Source organism: Macrobrachium nipponense, chromosome 10 (assembly GCF_015104395.2).
Source record: "Macrobrachium nipponense isolate FS-2020 chromosome 10, ASM1510439v2, whole genome shotgun sequence".
NCBI classification, from domain to species: Eukaryota; Metazoa; Arthropoda; class Malacostraca; order Decapoda; family Palaemonidae; genus Macrobrachium; species Macrobrachium nipponense.
This window is the reverse complement of record NC_087204.1, coordinates 61,477,251-61,498,933: the sequence shown is the minus strand read 5'-3', so window position 1 is coordinate 61,498,933 and position 21,683 is coordinate 61,477,251. Positions and strand designations below refer to the sequence as shown.

The 21,683-nt window shown below is 41.8% G+C and overlaps 1 protein-coding gene across 3 annotated transcripts in view; it reads left to right on the top strand.

The window, feature by feature from the left end:
* Window positions 1-4,488: 4,488 nt before the first annotated feature.
* Window positions 4,489-21,683, top strand: part of LOC135223641 (peptidyl-prolyl cis-trans isomerase-like 3) — a 282,632-nt gene continuing 265,437 nt past the window's right edge. For all 3 annotated transcript variants that reach the window (XM_064262276.1, XM_064262275.1, XM_064262277.1), the window contains exon 1: window positions 4,489-4,603. In XM_064262276.1, coding sequence (XP_064118346.1) covers window positions 4,601-4,603 — 3 coding nt within the window. In that variant the 5' untranslated portion in view covers window positions 4,489-4,600. The remainder of the gene's footprint in view (window positions 4,604-21,683) is intronic.

Genomic DNA, 21,683 nt, shown 5'->3' with positions numbered 1-21,683 from the left:
TGCAAAAGCTTTTGACAAGGTAGACCATAATATATTAGCGAAGAAAATTAGAAAACATAATATAGTGGATAAAGTAGGAAGATGGTTAAAAGAATTTTTACACAACAGAAAACTGATAGTTATTGCAAACGATGAGAAATCGGATGAAGCTAAGGTAATTTCCGGTGTGCCACAAGGTACGGTGTTAGCTGCATTACTGTTTGTTATTATGATTGCAGACATAGACAGTAATGTTAAGGACTCGGTAGTGAGTAGTTTCGCCGATGACACAAGAATAAGTAGAGAAATTACTTGTGATGAAGATAGGAACGCGCTACAATGAGACCTTAACAAAGTATATGATTGGGCAGAGGTAAATAGGATGGTATTTAACTCTGATAAATTTGAATCAATAAACTATGGAGACAGAGAAGGAAAGCTATATGCATATAGGGGACCTAATAATGAGACAATCACAAATAAGGAAGCAGTTAAAGACCTTGGTGTGATGATGAATAGGAACATGTTATGCAACGATCAAATAGCAATTCTATTGGCAAAATGTAAAGCAAAAAATGGGAATGTTGTTACGGCACTTCAAAACAAGAAAAGCTGAACACATGATTATGCTTTATAAAACATATGTTCGTAGTCCACTTGAATATTGCAATATGATATGGTACCCACACTATCAAAAGGATATTGCACAAATAGAGAGTGTACAAAGGTCCTTTTACAGCTAGAATAGAAGAAGTTAAGGACCTTGACTACTGGGAAAGACTACAATCCTTAAAAATTATATGTCTAGAAAGGAAAGAAGAGAACGCTAAATGATAATTCAGGCATGGAAACAGATAGAAGGAATAGCTGAAAACATCATGGAGCTAAAAATATCAGAAAGAGCAAACAGAGGTAGATTAATAGTGCCCAAAACTATACCAGGAAAAATAAGGAAAGCACACAGGAACATAACACTGCGCACCAGCATCGATAATGCAGCGTCTATTCAATGCGTTGCCAGCTCATCTGAGGAATATAACAGGAATGAGCGTAGATGTGTTTAAGAATAAGCTCGACAAATATCTAAACTGCATCCCAGACCATCCAAGATTGGAAGATGCAAAATATACCGGAAGATGTACTAGCAACTCTCTGGTAGACATTAGAGGTGCCTCACACTGAGGGACCTGGGGCAACCCGAACAAGATGTAAGGTCTGTAAGGTCTCTCTCTTACTTAAGTATGTTTATTTGTTTTGTAGTACTGTATAAATAAATGATTTACCTTATAACCAATTTTCAAATATTAATAAGATTAATAAAAAAATAGCGATTCCCAGTCTTTTATCCACTTAGAGGAAGGAGGACGGGGGAGTAAATGACAGTTTGATATGTATGGCGAGGGCGGAGGGGAAGGAGTCGGAGTCTAGGAGATATTCTCTCTCTCTCTCTCTCTCTCTCTCTCTCTCTCTCTCTCTCTCTCTCTCTCTCTCTCTCCCCGTTATTATTCTCTCTGTCTCAGAAATAATTCATAATTTCACTCTTGATGGTCAGATATATGATGTTGCCATTCAATGCTCTCTCTCTCTCTCTCTCTCTCTCTCTCTCTCTCTCTCTCTCTCTCTCTCTCTCTCTCTCTCTCTCTCTCTCTCTTTTAAATGGCAAAATGTTTAAGATGACTTTGAAATTATATTAATAATATAAACTCAAAGATTAATACAGTAATAGGTTAGTAATTTAAGGTATATTTGAAGTAGGATGTTATTTAAGGTATACATTTGGTATCTGAACTTTCAAGATAGGCAGTTATAAGCATTTTTAGTGGTGGTTCTAACTATTCGCGGGGGTGTGGGGAACACTGTATTTGGATTACAACAAATGAATGTGAACAAATTCTAGCTATTGCATGCAACAAACAAGATGCGAGACTGATCTCACCAAAAGATTGGAAAAGTTGGGGAGATACGTCGGCATTGATCCCAGAAGAATCTTTGGTGATACAGGTGACCCTGACTCCTCAATCTGTATGAATGACGATACACGCAGATGCCATTGATAGGTTGGGAGGACGTTGAGAGGAGCTTCAGGTGGCAAGGAGGTGTTCAGCCACTCTAAGGAATTGTCGTATCAATTTCCTGGAGCTGATGGCTGTCTTTTTGTCTCTCAAAAAACGCAAACCTCCAGAAGAGAGACACTTAGTTGGTTCTAGACAACATGACTGCAGTGTCCTACATTAAGAGGTCGGGATGATGGGATGATACTCACCCTCCTCTCAATATGGTAATGCTAGCCATCCTTTGATGGGGCAGGAAAGGAAGTGGTAATTGTCTGCAATTTGCATTACAGGGTGTCTCAATGTAATAGTAGACTCTATCAAGGAAAATGACACCCTCAACAGAGTAGAATTGGACAACCAATCATTAAAAAAATAGCATGCCTCCACAAATGGAAGTGGACCTATTTGCCACATATGAGAATCACAAACTGCTAGGCAAGCAACAGCAAGAGATGCCTTCCTACAGGACTGGAACAGTTGGAGGACGATATATTATCCCAGTCAAAATTCTAGGGAAACAAATTTTTAAATATCCTATCCCTTTTGAAGACACGCCTTGTAGTTACAGCAATCATAGAATACAAGGCAGAATCCTTTATTTATGATTTCATGATTTGACTCTAGTATAGGAATTGTCACTTCCCTTCTGCAGTCCATTGCATTTCAAAGATCCGCTCTAGAAGGTTTCCATTTACTTGGTCCCTGAACAAGGTGCTTAGACTTTGATCAGCCCCGCAGTTCAGTGTACCTGATACAAACTACATGTGTTCCTCTCAGAGGGAGACAACCACAACTCACAAGCTACAGTATGCAATATTCTTGATTGCATTAGCATCTGGAGCTCGTATTAGCAAACTGGGCTTTCGTAGATGTAGTTAATACATCAAGCAAAGAGCTGACCAATCAATTTTTATTGTCCTCTGGCCTGTCATTCCTGGCCAAGAATGGGACTCCTTTAAGAAGGAAATCTCTTATTCTAAGTAAACTAAAATTAGCAGACAACATTATGCCCAGTTCATTCACTTAAAGTTAACCCAGAGGTCATGGCAGACATCCTAAAAGGTCTGGTTTTTTCTTACACTCTAGTAACACTTGCCACAAGCACGAACAAATTATAGTACACTGTGTAATGGTAGCTGGCATAACTATTCTTATATCCCTAGATGCTACAGCGGCGAGTATGCTAATTATTGCTGGGGAGGGTTTGACAATACTGCAACCATACCCAGCATGCTTAGGTAAGTCACCACAGAACTTCACCCTAAAAAACGTAAGTTCACACTTAGTTTCGTGTTCTTTGCAACCAAACCTAAAGGTATTTGGAATAAAGAATGGGGCTTTGGAACTAGTGGCTTGACCCTGCACCAAAAATTTTCTTGGGTTGTCATGATGAGAATCCAAGAGCTTTCCATCAGCTGTCAATTTCTTTGTAAAGCTCCTTGATGACAAGACAGCAACTACGCTGTCAAGAAACAGGTTTTGACGTCAGGAAAACTTATTTTCAGTAGTTGCTGTTGAGTCCTTCAAAACTCTCCCACTTCCCTGACAAAAAGACATAGGTTTTGGATATGGCATCATCTTCTGTTGACCAACAGAAAGGAGTGGTGTCTTGGTCAGATTTTGGTTGTATGTTAACAATATGACTGTGTGTATGCACATAACCACTTCTTGTGGTTTTGATGTAGTAGCTAAACTGGGTATTAGCATTTGTGGGGGGGGGGGGGGTGTAATAGAAAGTGCCCTCTTATTCCAAATCCATTTATACTGTATCGTGTTATGTTTATCATTACGACACAATACCCAGCCATAAGACCAGTTAAGAGAATTCTATTGCATTAGTTTGGTCACCATGGAACTCTGGATAGACCATGGAAAGGGTACCCTTGAGGACTCAACAGTGACTACCAAAAATAGGTTTTTCCTACATCAAAACATGTTTTTTAATGGTATTGTTGTAAGGTAACTTTGAAATGAAATTGAAGTGTTTTAGGATTGTAGTTTAAGGTGTATTTGGTGTAGGATGATAGTTTAAGATATATTTATTGTTTGAACTATTAAAATAGGCAGTTATAATATTTACTGTTTGAACTATTAAAAAAAGCAGTTATAAGTGTTTTTAGAGGGACTTGTCTAGACTGCAGATTTTAGCTAATTGTGGCTGGTTGTGGCACCTATCCCCAACGAATCCTTGGTATAGAAATGAGAACCTTTGATAAATTTGAAACCCTGCTCAGTTCCTTGGGCTGAAAAGAAAGTGAGTAGTTACAAATGGTGAGTGAGGAGAAGTTCTCCACTCACCCATCTCCATCATGTAATTATCTTGTTACCAAGTTTCAGTGACCAGTCCTAGTTTTCAATGAAAGATACTCACATATACTTAAGGCTTTGGTTTGTATACTAATGACAAATACAAATGACTTTTAAAATGTGATTATTATTAAAATACAATATATTTACAGGCAGACACACTCTTGCTCTAGACACCAATTCCACCAAAAAAAGTCTAAGAAAGAAAATAAAAAGTTTGTGATTGGCAGGTTCTTGAAATATTCATTGAGTAATCAAAGATGGTGAGTATAGTATTTCATCATATTATTGTTAGAATTTATCTCTTCCCTCATAAATCGCATGACCTACTAATATGTTCCTAGTGCTGATTAAAGCTATTGTTTCTTTCAGTTAGCTGTGCTAATTGGGTTTACGTGTGTATATACATAAGATAAAAGGCCCATAATACACTATTGTAACGTTGCAACCATATACTTCGAGCACTTCCTTCTGTGCTCATGATCAGTGGTAAAATATGGACATAGGCTGTCTTAAAAGAGTATACATATATACAAAAATATGTTGATGACCCAGGAAGGGTGGAAATTATCTATGTGTGTGTGTGTATATATATATATAATAAATATATATATATATATATATATATATATATATAGATATATATATATATATATATATATATATATATATATATATATATCTCCCCTTCATACCCAGCCCTAAGTAAAGTATCCAGAATACTGGACACTTAATAAATAATCCTCTCAGCTGAAAAATTCAGTAGTTATGGCATATAAATATCCCATCTTCTATGAGAGATCATGCACTCCACACCATAGAAAAGATGATGTCAGCAAGCCGCCGAGTGACCAGAAGTTCCATTTCTTGGAAACATCTGAAGTTATGGGTAAATTTCATGACCTATCACGTCCTATTTATCACAACAACTGCTTAAAATTCTCAGTGAAGATCCTTCTCACAGCTCTAGTTGGAGTTTGTGTGTCAAGTATTCTTGACAGTGGGCTTCTATTAATGGGAAATTGATTTATATTTAAATAAATTGTAAACCGCTTCATCATAAAAGTTTTATTTTAAACTTAAAACCTAAAAGATACCTTTAGAAATTCTTTTTCTGTATATTTGTAGTGATGAAATGATCATACTGCCACATTTAATCAGTGAATTGTAATTTAAAGAAATGCCTTGCTGGAAAGTGTGCAGAATTTTGGACATTGGGCCTCAGTAAAACAGCAATTCCCTCTATTAGTTAATGCTGGAAACTCATTGCAATCAACATTTTGCTATTTTTGCTTAACTTAAAATGGTTTTAATAACTCACTTCGAAGTTTTATCAATATAATTACATTAACAACATCTACATAATAAGAGTGGATGTGTTAAATTGCTCTGTTACAGACCTAAGAATTTCATTTATGACTAAGTTTTATTTTAACTAAATGTAAGTATAAGCCTTAATAGCTGTTGAGTTCCTGAAGCCTTAATATAAAAACATTGGCATTTAACCAAAAGAGAGAGAGAGAGATCTGTAATAAATGATTCTGATGGTGAATAAGAGAATTAAAGCAGTTGAGTTATTGAAGTCTTAACGTAAAGACATTATTTGACATTTAACAGAGAGAAAGTTGGGGGTGGTAGGAGAATTTAAATATCTTTAATTCTCTGATTCACCATCAGAATCACTTATACATATCTCCTCTCTCTCTCTCTCTCTCTCTCATCTCTCGTCTCTCTCTCTCTCTCTCTCTCTCTCTCTCTCTCTCTCTCTCTCTCTCTCCCTGTTAAATGCCATACAGTGTCTTTACATTAAGGCTTCAGTTACTCAACAGCTCAGAGAGAGAGAGAGAGAGAGAGAGAGAATATTTAAATATCTTCTTTGTTAATTTCCAAATTTACCTTTAATTCTCTGATTCACCATCAGAATAATTTAGTACAAATCTCTCTCTCTCTCTCTCTCTCTCTCTCTCTCTCTCTCTCTCTCTCTCTCTCTCTCTCTCTCTCTCTCTCTCTGTGTGTGTGTGTGTTAAAGGCCAAATAATGTCTTTGTATTAAAGCTTCAATGCCTCAAAGGCTGAGAGAGAGAGAGAGAATGAGAGAATTTAAAGAGCTTTGTTAAAGTCCAAATTTACCTTTAATTTTCTCATTCACCATCAGAATCATTTACTCATATCTCTCCTCTCACTCCACTAGTCCATCTCTCTCTCTCTCTCTGTCTCCTCGTCTCTCTCTCTCTCTCCTCTCTCCTGATCTCTCTCTCTCTCTCTCTCTATCACACACCGACACACACACACACACACAGAGTTGCTGAGCTATTGAAATCTTAGCGCAAAGACATTATTTGGCACTTTACTGAGAGAGAGAGAGAGAACTGTAATAAATGATTCTGATGGTTAATCAGGGAATTACAGGTAAATTTGGACTTTAACAAAGGAGCTATTTAAATGTTCCCCCCACCCCAACTGGAAAATGCTAAATAATGTATTTACATTCAGGCTTCAATAACCCTCTTACGCCGACTGGACGTATTTTACGTCGACATTTTTTGTCTCCCATGTGCCAACTGGACGTATTTTACGTCGACTTACAAAAGTTTTCTTTTTTAAATTTGCGGAAAAATACTTATAGGCCTACCAGCCTAAAACTTTTGAATCACGCGCCTTGGGGGATGCTGGGAGTTCACGGATCAAGGCCTTGTTTTGTTTTGAAGCGTGACCCAAGTGCGCATGCGCGAAATGCCTTCTTCTCGCTCCAGTCAGCATCAGCGGCGCATCGTCCGAGAGCGATCTTTTGTCGGAAGCGTGTTTTTCTGGACTTGTGCGAGACTTTGAACATTTGTGTTGCTACAGGACATTCGTAGAGATGTCTCAACGACGTGTGAACCACGAAAGGCGCGTTTTACCCGTCGGAAGGGATCGTGTTAGGAGAGTTTTGGACTTGGATGCTGGCGAGGGGCCAAGCACCCAGCATGACCCCGCGCCTCAAGGCCGTTCTGTGCGGCCACGTGTGGATGTAAGTGTTTCAGGAACACATCGTATGTCTTTGGTTACCCCTAGGAAGCATGTGGGCGTCCTTAGGGGCATTCGTAGGCATTTGGGAGGCCTCCAACCAAGGGACATAGACGAATATCTTTCGGAGCTTGATCGGGAACATGTCGCAAGTCCTCATTTTGATGGCGGATGGTCTCGATCGGGTGATGATGGACATCAGTTCCCAATGACAGTGAGGACGAATATATGCCCCCAATGTCCGTTCGAGGCTCACATCCCGAAAGTGAGCTCGAATTCAGTGGCTTCAGTGCATATGAGGGGGAATCTGAGGAGGGGGAGGATGGGGATATGGGGTCTAGTTTCATTGCGGAGGACGATACTGAAAGTGAAGGCCTAAGTGAGGGTGATGGGCCAACGGGGGAGGGTAGTGTGCAATATCGTGCCCGCACCCGTGCGTGTGTCGCAGCGCACGGGCCACTAGAAGGTCGGCTCGTCGCGCCAGCCAAGGTGAAGGTCGGTCGTCGGAGAGTGACGAGGGTGGACGGAGGACCCCCCACCCCTCCTAACATGCACCCCTTCACGGCAACCCCTGGGCTCACCGTACCAGTACCCCTGACTGTTTTGGGTTCATCCACTGTTCCTTACGCGGAATTGCTGGAATACCTGGTACACGAGAACGGTGGACTACGCTCGGTACTGCCTGGTATGAACTAAGGACGACCTTGTCTTATTACTGGCGGGGTTGCAACCCTCATTGACATGGCGCATTTTTTGGGGCTCCACATTTATGTTTTGGTATGACACCTGCTTCCGACGTCAGGCAATATTGGAGGAGGAATTATTTTTTATGTATGCCCAATGTGCCTGGCGTTATGTCCCGTGATAATTTCCTGGCGTTGGACCGGTATTTCAACGCCTTCAACCGAAGGGCCATACCCCGGAATAACAGTGATCGCCTCATTTTAGTGCGCCCAGTGTTGGAATACATTCGAGATCGGTGTAGAAATCTCGTGATTCCTGGAAAGAACCTTTCTTTGGATGATGGGATGATGCCTTACAAGGACGTCTTAGTATAAACAAATGTATAACACCAAGAAGCCGAAGAAATATGGTGTGAAATTTTTTCTTATTACCAGGCCAACAATGGATACATCGTGGACTTTTCGTATTTCCGAGTCTCTCCACGCTGCGTGAACACTGTATTCAGTCTTGTGGGACGTTTCCGTAACCAGGGATATCACCTGTTTATGGATAATTATTATAACTCGGTATCCCTGGCCCAGGAACTGTATGAAGCTGGTGTGCACGTCAGTGGTAGCCTTCGGTTGGTGCGTGGGGCCCCGAATGTCCTCAAGAGGTTTGCTAGTCATCCGCAACACCTGGCAAGAGGAGAGACAGAGTGGCGGCGGAAGGGCGCTGTCTTCGTCATCTGTTGGAAGGGTGTCCGACTCGTCCCCATGATTACGAGGAGTCATGAACCCATCCAAGAAGAGATCGTACAGCGGAAGAAGACACGTCGACAGGGCCGAGTTGTGTATGAGGAGTTTCGTGTCCAGCGTCCTACCGTCATTGGGCACTACAACAGGCACATGGGAGGAGTTGTCTCTTTGATCAGCTCATCCAGTATTATCCCTTCGCCAGGGGAGAACCAGAAGGTGGAGGGCCCAGAAGCTCCTCAAATACATCCTTCAGATTGGCCCTCCAAAATGCCTACACATCTGTACTGTGGGTACCGCGGTGACACTCTTCCGAGGTTGACCCACATACAGTGTTCCTAAGGAGTAGCCGGGAATGCCCTCATCAACTTCGATCCCGATGAGTGGCCTTCCATAACTGACCCCCTGCCCCGAGCTGCAGATCTGCCCCTAGAGGAAAGGGCAGATAGGAGGGCCAACTTCGCTCGACCTGACGCCGCCCCTGCTGACGACGCCCTTGCTGACGCCGCCCCTCGCTGCCGCCGCCCCTGCTGCCGCCGCCCTGCTTGCTGCCGGCCCCGCCATCTCACCGCTTCTCGTCGGGTAGTGGACCTGCGTGTCGGCTGCAGCCAGGGGAACACATACTGGAGGCCTTAGAAGGGCGAAGGCAGAAAGAAACGGTGCCAGGTGTGCCATACGAATGGCAGAAGGAGAGACACCCGGTTTCTTCTGTCGTCTCTGCAAAGTTGCTCTTTGCAGGATAGGGAGTGTGCCCGAAAGTACCACACTAAGGTCATGTATTGGAGCGCGCCCCCCTAAACCGACAGCGGAGGGCGCACGGGGCCGCCGGGTTCCATCAGCAGTAAGGGCGCGCGTCTCCCTCCTTCACCTGTACCTCGTCATGTCGAGTGGAAAAAAATGCAAGACTCTTCAATGGAGGAGGGAGAAAACAGAAGAACGAGAGTCAAGAATAGAACGACGTTACGAGTGAGTATTCTGCATTTATTTTATATTTATTTTTTATATTTATTACAATTTTTCATATATCCGTATCTGTGCATGATAAAATAATAATAAGACATTTCATTGTATGCGAAAAGAGAAGTGTCACCTGCATTCCTTTTATTTATGTATTGGTACCAGAATCGAAAAATGTAATATATATATTTTATATATTATTATATATCTATATATATTATATATATATATATATATATAATACTATGATATATAGATATATATATATTATATATATAAATATATATATATACGTATTGGTATTTTTTGGGTAAGCAATTACATAACAGTCTATAATATTCATCATTTATCTTCACTTTAAAACAAATTGCAAGTCTCTAGAACAATATCTCGATTTATGGTGAATTTTGAAAAAAAAAACTATTTCATTCCCTCCGCGCCCCGATTCTCGGCCGAAAATAATCACTTAAGAAATGCGTAGGTCACATTCTCCTAATATTTGTCCCTTTCATATTACGCTTTTTTTAGAGTTTTATATATGAAAATGTGCGCAAAAATCATGCACAATATAACAAAAAATATTTGAAGGTTGTAGCATTTCTCATTTCTGAAATATTTGCATATAAAGTACGATAATAGGAAAAAAACTACGATCGTCACTTTTGACTCAACCGAAATGGTCGAAAAACGCATTTGTAACATAAAAAATAAAATCTTACAGTCTAGTAAAAAAATATTCAATCATTTATCTTCACTTTCAAAACAATTGCGGAGTCTCTAGAACAATATCTCGATTTATGGTGAATTTTTGAAAAAAAACCTATTTCATTCCCTCCGCTCGCCGATTCTCGGCCGAAAATCTCCGAATGCGTAGGTCACATTCTCCTAATATTGTGGCTTTTCATATTACACTTTTTTTAGAGTTTTATATATGAAAATGTGCGCAAAATCATGCACAATATAACAAAAATATTTGAAGGTTTTAGCATTTCTCATTTTTAAATAATTTTTTTTTTTTTTGCATATAAAGTTACGATAAGTACGAAAAAACTACGATCGGTCAACTTTGACTCAACCGAAATGGTCAAAAAACGCATTTGTAACATAAAAATCTTACAGTCTAGTAATATTCAATCATTTATCTTCACTTTAAAACAAATTGCAAGTCTTTAGAACAATATCTCGATTTATGGTGAATTTTTGAAAAACTTTCCATTTCCTCCGCCCGCCGATTCTCGGCAGCGAATCTCCGAAATACGTAGGTCACATTCTCCATATTTGTGCCTTTTCATATTACGACGCTTTTTTTTAGAGTTTTATATATGAAAATGTGCGCAAAATCATGCACAATATAACAAAAAATATTTGAAGGTTGTAGCATTTCTCATTTCTGAAATATTTGCATATAAAGTACGATAAATAGGAAAAAAACTACGATCGGTCAACTTTGACTCAACCGAAATGGTCGAAAAACGCATTTGTAACATAAAAATCTTACAGTCTAGTAATATTCAATCATTTATCTTCACTTTAAAACAAATTGCAAGTCTAGAACATATATCTCGATTATGGTGAATTTTTGAAAAAACTATTTCATTCCCTCCGCGCGCCGATTCTCGGCAGCGAATCTCCGAAATACGTAGGTCACTTCTCCTAATATTTGTGCCTTTTCATATTACGCTTTTTTTTAGAGTTTTATATATGAAAATGTGCGCAAATCATGCACATATAACAAAAAATATTTGAAGGTTGTAGCATTTCTCATTTCTGAAATATTTTTGCATATAAAAGTACGATAAATAGGAAAAAAAACTACGATCGGTCAACTTTGACCTCCAACCGAAATTTGGTCGAAAAAAAAAACGCATTTGTAACATAAAAATCTTACAGTCTAGTAATATTCAACTCATTTATCTTCACTTTTAAAACAAATTGCAAGTCTCTAGAACAATATCTCGATTTTTTTTATGGTTTGAATTTTTTTTTTGAAAAAAAAAACTATTTCAATTCCCCTCCGCGCGCTGATTCTCGGCCGAAAAAAAAATCTACCCCGAAATGTTCGGGTTAGGTTCACATTCTCCTAATATTTGTGCCTTTTCATATTACGCTTTTTTTAGAGTTTTATATATGAAAATGCGCACAAAAACATGCACAATATAAAAAAAAATATTTGAAGGTTGTAGCATTTCTCATTTTTTTAATATTTGCATATAAAAAAAAATTTTAAACAAAAATTCGACATTTGGTCAAATTTAACTCGTCCGAAATGGTCGAAAACTGCATTTGTAAGCTAAAACTCTTACAGTATCGTAATATTCCATCATTTAACTTCATCTTGAAACAAATTGCAAGTCTCTATAACAATATTTTGATTTATGGTGAATTTAAAAAAAATATATTTTTTTTACGTCCGCGCGTTACGAATTCATGCATCATTTTGTGATAATATTTTCTCTGTGTTGCTTTTATCGTTTTACAATGTGTTATATACCAAAATGATTGCAATTTAGTGTACATTATAACGAAAAAAAAGTAACTTGTTACCTTTAACCGTTTTGCGCACAGCGCGATTTGAATACAATTATATATGAAATTTCGTTTTTGCGCTATCATATATCGCATTATTTATATATGATAATGATATTTTTTTTCATTTCTGATGGTTGCATACTAAACTTCAGGCAATGACAAAAAAAGGAGCCAAAAATGAACTCTTAATCTTGAAAACTAAGCGCGCTGTGATTTTTTGAAAAAAATATTTTTTCCGCTTCCGCGCTCACTCCGAAACCCCTCCGGTATACGGGAGACAATTTTTTATTTACCGCTCCGGCGTAAGAGGGATATCTCAACAGCTATTGAAGCTTACACTTACAATTAATGAAAACAAAACTTGTTCATAAATAAAATGATTAGGTCTCTAATAGAGCATTTTTGTACATGAACTTTCCTGTCAGATATATACTTAGCTTTAGTCTCCGACGTTCCCGACAGAATTTCAAATCTTGCAGCACACGCGACAGGTAGGTCAGGTGGTCTACCCTTCCTGCCGCTGGGTGGCGGGTGTATGAACCAATCCCGTTTTCTAATCAGATTTTCTCTGTCGATGGGACCGGCAACAACTGTTGTGGGTTCCTCCTGATAGTCGATTTCTCTCTCGCTTGCCTGGGATCTTTTTGGACGGATTGTTTGGTGACGCACTGGATCTTTTTGGCTTGGCATACGCTATTTGTGGACTGTTTTGATTTTGCTCTGGATTTTTCTTTGAATATGTCTGATTTGGATTCTGTTGCTAAGACACCTGTTATGTTTAGGGTATGTTCGGTGGATGTATGTAAAGTGAGGTTGCCGAAGGCTTCGGTGGACCCTCACACTGTTTGTATGAGGTGTAGGGTGAATGATTGTTCATTTATTAACCCATGTAAGGAATGTGAAGGATTGAATGAGGATGAGTGGAAGTCTCTTTCTTCCTACTTAAGGAAGTTAGAGAGAGACAGGGTACGTAAAGCTTCCTCTCGAAGCTCGAGTAGGTCTCGCATTAGCGAGTTAGAGTCTGATCCTAACCCTCTCGTAGCAGTAGAACCTCCTTGCCCTGTTTCAGCCCCTGCTCCCTGCGCTGAAGCCGAGGATACGTCTTCGGAGGCGGCTGCGTTGAAAGCTACGATTTGCAGCATGGAGCTCAAGATCCGCTCCTTGGAACAAGGTAAGAGTGGCAGTGATAGTGATCTGTGCAGTGCCCCTAGTGTTGTGGAGGGGGCGTCTGACCGGCTCCGTAGTGCTTCCAGGCCTAGACCTTTTCCCTTCGGCAGATCCTGATGTGCGTTCCCAGGCTGCCTCGGAACGTATCAAGAAGGACATCCTTCGCCAATGCTTCTCGTATGCTTCGCCCTCACCGAAGCGCGGATGGAACTCCCCGGATGCTTCGCGCCCTTTGAAGAGAGCTTGGAAGGCGCCCTGCAGCTCCTTTGCCTCCAGCCTGGAAGTTTTTCCAGAGGAGCCTTCTCTGGATGTGAAGAGGCCCAGGAGATCTTGTGACTGCTCTTCTCCTCGCGCGCCTCGCTCTGCTTCTCCGGAAGAGGAGCCTGTGAAGTCTCCTAGTATTCTCGCCGGGCTCCAAGCTCAGATTTCGGCCCTCGCTGACTCCCTGGCCGGTAGTTCTCGTAGGAGGAAGGACGTTTCTCTCCCAGTCAAGAAATCCAGGCGCCCTTCTTCCGACTTACGCTCTCCTCTACGTAGACGCTCTTCGCCGGATGTTGCGGCTTCTCCCGTGAGAGGGGTTTCTCGCGAGAAGTTCCTCTCTCCTGACTGGCTCTCCTCCTCGTCCAGGCGCCAGGCAGCTGGCAGGCACTCTTCAGCTGACGATCGCTCATCGCCGGACAGGCTCCGTTCGTCTTGCAGACGCTCTTCTCCTGTCAGGCACTCTTCCCCGAGTGTGCGCCATGCTCTGGAGAGGCGCGCTTTACAGGACAGGCGCCAGTCTTCTACTCCTTCCAGGCGCTCTTCTCCTCGCAGGCGCCAAGAGCCTCGCAGGCGCCAATCTTCTGGTAGGCGCTCTTCGCCTGGCAGCCGCTCTCCTCTGGATAGGCGCCAAGAGCCTCGTAGAATCCTCTCTCCTGTTAGGCGCTCTTCACCTGGTAGCCGCTCTCCTCTTAACAGACGGCAAGAGCCTCGCAAGCGCCTCTCGCCTAGTAGGCACTCTGCCCCTAGTAGCCGCTCTCCTCACGACAGGCGCCAAGATTCTCGCAGTTGCTACTCGCCCAGTAGGCGCTCTTCTCCTGGAAACTGTTCTCCGCTTGGTAAGATCCAAGAACCTCAAGGGCGCCCTCGTCATGAGAGACGTTCTTTGGCCGATAGGCGCTCTCCCTCGGCCAAGTTGTCTTCAGCTTCGAAGCGCGAGTCTTCACACAGACATTCCATGCCCTGTAGACGCTCTTCTGTTTCGCCTTCTCGCTCTCCTGTTGCCTTTGCTTCCCCTGACAGGCGACAAGCGTTCCGTAGGCGCCCTTCTTCTGACAGGACCGCCTCTTCTTCGAAGGACCCTCCTCGTGTGTCGGTGGAAGAAGACCAGGAAGGCTCTGACGAGGATTCTAACAAGACTGCAGTGGTTTCTTCGTACAAGAAGTTAACCCTCTTACGCCGGAGCAGTAAATAAAAATTTGTCTCCCGTGTGCCGGAGGGGTTTCGGAGTGAGCGCGGAAGCGGAAAAAATATTTTTTTCAAAAAATCACAGCGCGCTTAGTTTTCAAGATTAAGAGTTCATTTTTGGCTCCTTTTTTTGTCATTGCCTGAAGTTTAGTATGCAACCATCAGAAATGAAAAAAATTATCATTATCATATATAAATAATGTGATATATGATAGCGCAAAAACGAAATTTCATATATAATTGTATTCAAATCGCGCTGTGCGCAAAACGGTTAAAGGTAACAAGTTACTTTTTTTCCATTGTAATGTACACTAAATTGCGATCATTTTGGTATATAACACATTGTAAAACGATAAAAGCAACACAGAGAAAATATTATCACAAAATAATGCATGAATTCGTAACGCGCGGACGTAAACAAATATTTTTTTCAAAAATTCACCATAAATCTAAATATTGTCCTAGAGACTTCCAATTTCTTTCAAAATGAAGAGAAATGATTGAATATTACTATACTGTAAGAGTATTAGCTTACAATTGCATTTTTTGACCATATCTGACGAGTTAAAGTTGACCGAATGTCGAATTTTTATATATATATATTTTTTATATGCAATTATTTCGGAAATAAGAAAAGCTACAACCTTCAAATATTTTTCGTTTTATTCTACATGAAATTGCGCACATTTTCATATATAAAACTCCATGAAATGCCTAATATGAAACGGAGCAAATATTCCGAGAATGGGATGTACACATTTCGGAGATTTGTGGCGGAGAATCCGCGCGCGGAGGGAAGGAAAGATTTTTTTAAATTCACCATAAATCTAAATATTTTGCTAGAGACTTCGAATTTGTTTCAAGATGAAGATAAATGACTGAATATTACTAGACTGTAAGAGTTTTAGCTTACAATTGCGTTTTTCGACCATTTCGGTAGTGTCAAAGTTGACCGAACGTGGTATTTTTTCTATTTATCGTGATTTATATGCAAATATTTCAAAAATGAGAAAAGCTACAACCTTCAATTATTTTTTGTTGTATTCTACATGAAATTGCGCACATTTTCATATATAAAACTTTATGTAACGGCTAATTTGAAATGGTGCAAACATTACCACAATCGCACGTATGATTTTTTCGGAAGAGTTACCGCACGGACGTAAAGAAAATGTAATTTTTTTCATAAATTCACCGTAAATCGAAATATTGTGCTAGAGACTTCCAATTTGTTGCAAAATGAAGTTAAATGCTTGAATATTACTAGAATATAAGCGTTTTAGCTTACAATTGCGTTTTTCGACCATTTCGGTAGAGTCAAAGTTGACCGAAGGTTGAAATTTTGGCAATTATCGTTATTTATATGATAATATCTGAAAACCGATAAAAGCTACAACCATGGGTTGTTTTTAGTTGTATTGTGCATGAAATTGCGCATATTTCCATATATAAAACCTTTATTATAACGGCTAATTTTAAAATGGTGCAAACATTACCACAATCGCATGTATGATTTTTTTCGGAAGAGTTACCGCGCGGAAGTAAGGAAAAAGTTCATAAATTCACCATAAATCGAAATATTGTGCTAGAGACTTCCAATTAGTTGCAAAATTAAGGTAAATGATTGAATATTACTAGAATATAAGCGTTTTAGCTTACAATTGCGTTTTTCGACCATTTCGGTAGTCAAAGTTGACCGAAGGTTGAAATTTTGGCAATTATCGTTATTTATATGAAAATATCTCAAAACTGATAAAAGCTACAATCATGAGTATTTTATTGTTGTATTCTACATAAAAATGCGCACATTTTCATATATAATACTTCATGTAACGGCTAATTTACAATGGTACAAAAATTGTCAAAGTGACGAAATAATTTTTGAGATGTGTCACAGATACTTTTTAGTGCGGCAAGAAAGAAATTCGCGCTTGCACGCCTGCGTAACGATTGTAAACAAAACAACACCTTGATCCGTGAACTCCCAGCATCCCCCAAGGCGCGTGATTCAAAAGTTTTAGGCTGGTAGGCCTATAAGTATTTTTCCGCGAATTTAAAAAAAAAAACTTTTGTAAGTCGACGTAAAATACGTCCAGTCGGCACACGGGAGACAAAAAATGTCGACGTAAAATAAGTCCAGTCGGCGTAAGAGGGTTAACAGCTTTACTTCTCCTGGAGTTCGGAGATTCACTCAGCCCTGCCGCTCCTCCGTCTCCTCATTCGTTGTTTTCAACATCCAAGACGACGAAAGGATCCTCCTGCGTCAGGATGAAGCCCACTTTGTCTATGAAGAAGGCACTGAGGGGTTTTGGATCTTGGCTTCTTTCCAAAGAAGAAGCGGGGAAGACGGTGTTTTCCTTCCCCCCATCTAAGTTGACAGGACGTACTGGTTTTTGGTACGAAACGGTAGAGCCCTTGGGCCTGGGTCTCCCATCTTCGGCCGACTCAGACTTCTCGGCGTTAGTGGACGCAACCAGATCAGCCCTTAACTCTGCCAAGACGTCTTGGGCCATGAACGAACTCAACCATATGCTGAAGGGGATGTTCAGAGTTCTAGAAGTTTTCAACTTCCTGGATTGGTCTCTGGGAGTCTTGGCCAGGAAGACGCAGACGCCGGACGCAATTTCTCCAGAAGACCTCCACAGTGTACTATCCTGTATGGATAAGTCTGTAAAGGACGGAGCTAGCGAGATTGCATCTTTGTTCGGTGCGGGAGTAGTCAAGAAGAGGGCCGTGTACTGCTTCTTCTTGACTAAGTCGGTCTCGCATGCCCAGAGGTCTTCGCTTCTGTACTCACAGCTCTCGTCTCAGCTCTTCCCCAAGAAATTAGTACAGGATATTTCGACCTCTCTCTCGGCCAAGGCTACTCAGGACCTGCTGGCACAGTTGACGAGGAAGCCTCAACCTTCATTCTCCGTCAAGAACAGGAAGGAGAAACCAGCTACGCAGGAACCCTTTCGAGGGGGTCCTTCCTCCCGACCTTCTTCTTTTCGAGGACGAAGGCCCGTCAGGAGAGGGAAGACCTTCTCCAAATCGATCAAGGCAACCAAGTAGCAGACAAGTCCTTCAGACGACGGTAGGCGCCAGACTCCTAAGATTTGTGGATGTCTGGGCCCAGAGAGGTGCGGACACCTGGACCTATTGTAAAAAGGGGTTACCTCATTCCTTTCGCCTCAAGACCTCCCTTAACGACCACTCCAAGGGAGTTGACGGCCAAGTACAAGGACCCCATCATGAACCAAGCCCTTGTTCTAGCAGTCGATCAGATGCTGGAAAAAGAGGCGATAGAACTTGTATCGGATCTTCAATCAGCAGGCTTTTACAATCGCCTATTCCTAGTTCCGAAATCCTCAGGGGGATGGAGACCGGTTCTGGATGTAAGCGCCCTGAACGTCTTTGTAGAGAAAAAGAAGTTCGCGATGGAAACCACGTCATCGGTGTTGGCTGCTCTTCGTCCAGGGGACTGGATGGTGTCCCTGGACCTACAGGACGCTTACTTCCACGTGCCGATCCATCCCTCGTCGAGGAAGTATCTCAGGTTCATGATGTGAGGAAGAGTTTATCAGTTCAGGGCCTTGTGCTTTGGCCTTTTGACGGCCCCTCAGGTTTTCACGGGGATCTTGAGGAATGTCGCACAGTGACTTCACTTGGAAGGAGTGAGGATATCCCTTTATCTGGTCGATTGGCTTATAAGGGCCAGTTCGAAGGAACGTTGTCTGGAGGACCTGCAAAAGACTTTGGATTTGACGAGTTCGGTGGGACTCTTGGTCAACTATCAGAAATCCCAACTCATCCCCAATCAAGAATGTGTCTATCTGGGGATTCAGATGGATTCTCGGGGTTTTCGGGCTTTTCCGTCCCCTTCCGTCTCCTTCACAGTGACTCAGCAGATCAAGGAGAAACTTGTGTGGTGGGCAGATCCCAACAGATTTGTTCAAGGTCTGTCCCTGCAAACCCTGAACCCCAGCCTAGTGTTGTTCTCCGACGCATCGGAGACAGGTTGGGGGGCGACTCTGGGAACGATGGAAGTGTCAGGCACCTGGGAGGGAGAGCAGGTGTCCTGGCACATCAACAGAAAAGAACTGATGGCTGTTTGGATGGCTATGAAAGCCTTCGAGTCCCACATCCGAGGCTCTGTTGTTCAGGTCAACTCGGACAACACCACAGCTCTGGCATACATCAGGAAACAGGGGGGGGACACACTCCTTCTCCCTGTACGAGACAGCAAGAGATCTTTTGCTTTGGGCAGAAGTAAGGAGTGTCAGGCTCCTCACCAGATTCGTACAGGGGGAAAGGAATGTAAGAGCAGATCTCCTCAGCAGAAAAGATCAGGTCCTTCCGACGGAGTGGACTCGTCATCAAGATGTATGCCAGAGCCTGTGGAGGTTGTGGGGCAGGCCACATCTAGACCTCTTAGCCACCTCAAAGAATGCAAGACTGGACCTGTATTGCTCTCCGATTTCAGATCCAAGGGCAATAGCGATCGATGCCCTTCTGCTAGATTGGAAGGGTCTGGACGTGTACGCATTTCCTCCCTTCAAGATCCTGGGAGAGACGTTAAAGAAGTTCGCCGAGTCAGATTCGGTAAGGATGACTCTAATCGCTCCATTCTGGCCTGCCCAAGACTGGTTCACAGAGGTACTGGAATGGTTGGTGGACCTTCCAAGATCCCTCCCACCAAGGAAGGATTTACTCAGACAACCCCACTTCGACAGGTATCACAAAAACCTCCCCGCTCTCAGTCTGTCTGGCTTCAGACTGTCCAAAGTCTCGTCAGAGCGAAGGGATTTTCGTCTTCGGCTGCAAAAGCTATTGCAAGAGCAAGGAGATCTTCCACCTTGCGAGTATACCAGTCGAAGTGGGATGTCTTTCGTCGTTGGTGTAGTAATAAGAAAGTTTCCTCTTCCAGTACCTCTGTGACCCAAATTGCTGATTTCATCCTTTTCCTTAGGGAAGAATGTGGTCTAGCGGTCTCGACTATTAAAGGATACCGCAGTATGCTAGCGGCAGTGTTCAGAGACAGAGGCCTGAATATTTCCGACAATCTCGACATGGTTCTTCAATTTCTGAGCTCCTCTAGATTTGAACCTCCTCGATCAGCTTCATTCAGGGACCTTACCAAGAAGTCCCTTTTCCTTATGGCTTTGGCATCCGCCAAGAGGATGAGTGAACTGCAAGCCATAGAAGGAAAGGTGGGCTTCAAAGATCAGTCCGTGGTTTGTTCTTTCCTTCCCTCATTCTTAGCAAAGAATGAGAATCCGTCGAATCCTTTGCCCAGAAGTTTCGAGGTACAAGGTTTATCTTTGCTCGTAGGGGAAGAGCCAGAGAGGACTCTTTGCCCGGTAAGAAGCATAAAGTATTACCTCAGGAGGAAGGAACAACTTAAGGCCAATAAGGACGTCCTCTGGTGTTCTGTGAGAGACCCCAGTAGGCCCTTGTCGAAGAATGCTCTGGCATTCTTCTTGAGAAGTCTGATCAAAGAAGCCCATGTAGCATGTGATGAGGACCAGTTTAAGCTACTGAAGGTTAAGGCCCATGAAGTGAGGGCCATTGCCACTACTCTAGCCTTCAACAAAAATATGTCAGTGCAAAACCTTATGAAGGCTACATTTTGGAGATGCCAATCGGTCTTCGCAAACCACTACTTAAGAGACGTGAAGATAACGTATGACAAGTGCTTCGCCTTAGGACCATACGTATCTGCGGATTCGGTGCTGGGGCAGGGAGCTGAAGCGTATCCTTGTTAGGTTAGATTTTTTTTATCCCCTCTCGTTTTTGGTTGTGTTTTTTATGGTTGTGTGAAAGAGGATGCAGGTAGGCATCTCTTTCGTGTCTTAGTTCTAACACGAGTTAGATTGGTTAGGTGGTCGGATGGTTTTGGCTCCTTGCGATTGTAGTGGACAGGTTCTGTCATGTAAGCGGGCGAACCCCCTTTTGACAAGATCCTACTTGGATTCTACCATGTAACTGGATGAGAAATCCCTTTGTTAGATCCAAAGAGTCTTTCAGCAACAGGTCACGCCCTCGCTGTAGCTCTTCAGGCAATGCAGACTCATAGACAGTATCCATGAAGTCTTCTGCCTAAACAGGTAAGAACCAAGGTTTTTATATCCTACAACATCAGTTGTTTCCCTTTTCTATATTGTTTAGCTGTCTCTTACCCTCCACCAAGGGTGCCAATCAGCTAAGTATATATCTGACAGGAAAATTCATATACAAAAATGATATTGTTAAGATACAATAAAGTTTTGTACATACTTACCTGGCAGATATATACTTAGCTTTAGTCTCCGACGTTCCCGACAGAATTTCAAATCTCGCGGCACACGCGACAGGTAGGTCAGGTGGTCTACCTTTCCCGCCGCTGGGAGGCGGGTGTATGAACCAATCCCGTTTTCTAATCAGATTTTCTCTTCCACCTGTCTCCTGAGGGGAGGCTGGGCGGGCCATTAATCGTATATATCTGCCAGGTAAGTATGTACAAAACTTTATTGTATCTTAACAATATCATTTTAGCATTTCCACTCTTGTCTTGTTATGCAGCTGTATCATGTGAGTAATTTCAGTAAGAAAAAAAATATTCCAAGTTTTATTTACCCATGAATTTTTTAGAGGAAAAACTACAGTTTGCTTTCTTTGTCGAAATTGAATTATTTGTGGTGATTTATTCCACAATTGTAAATACAGTTCATTCATCGCTAAACAAGTTTACAGCAGATAAACAGCAACATCTCAGTATGTATATGAAAAATGTTTTCCTCAAAATTTCATGGCTTTGAAATGCCATTTCTTATTAGAGTGATATCTCGGTTTCATTATCA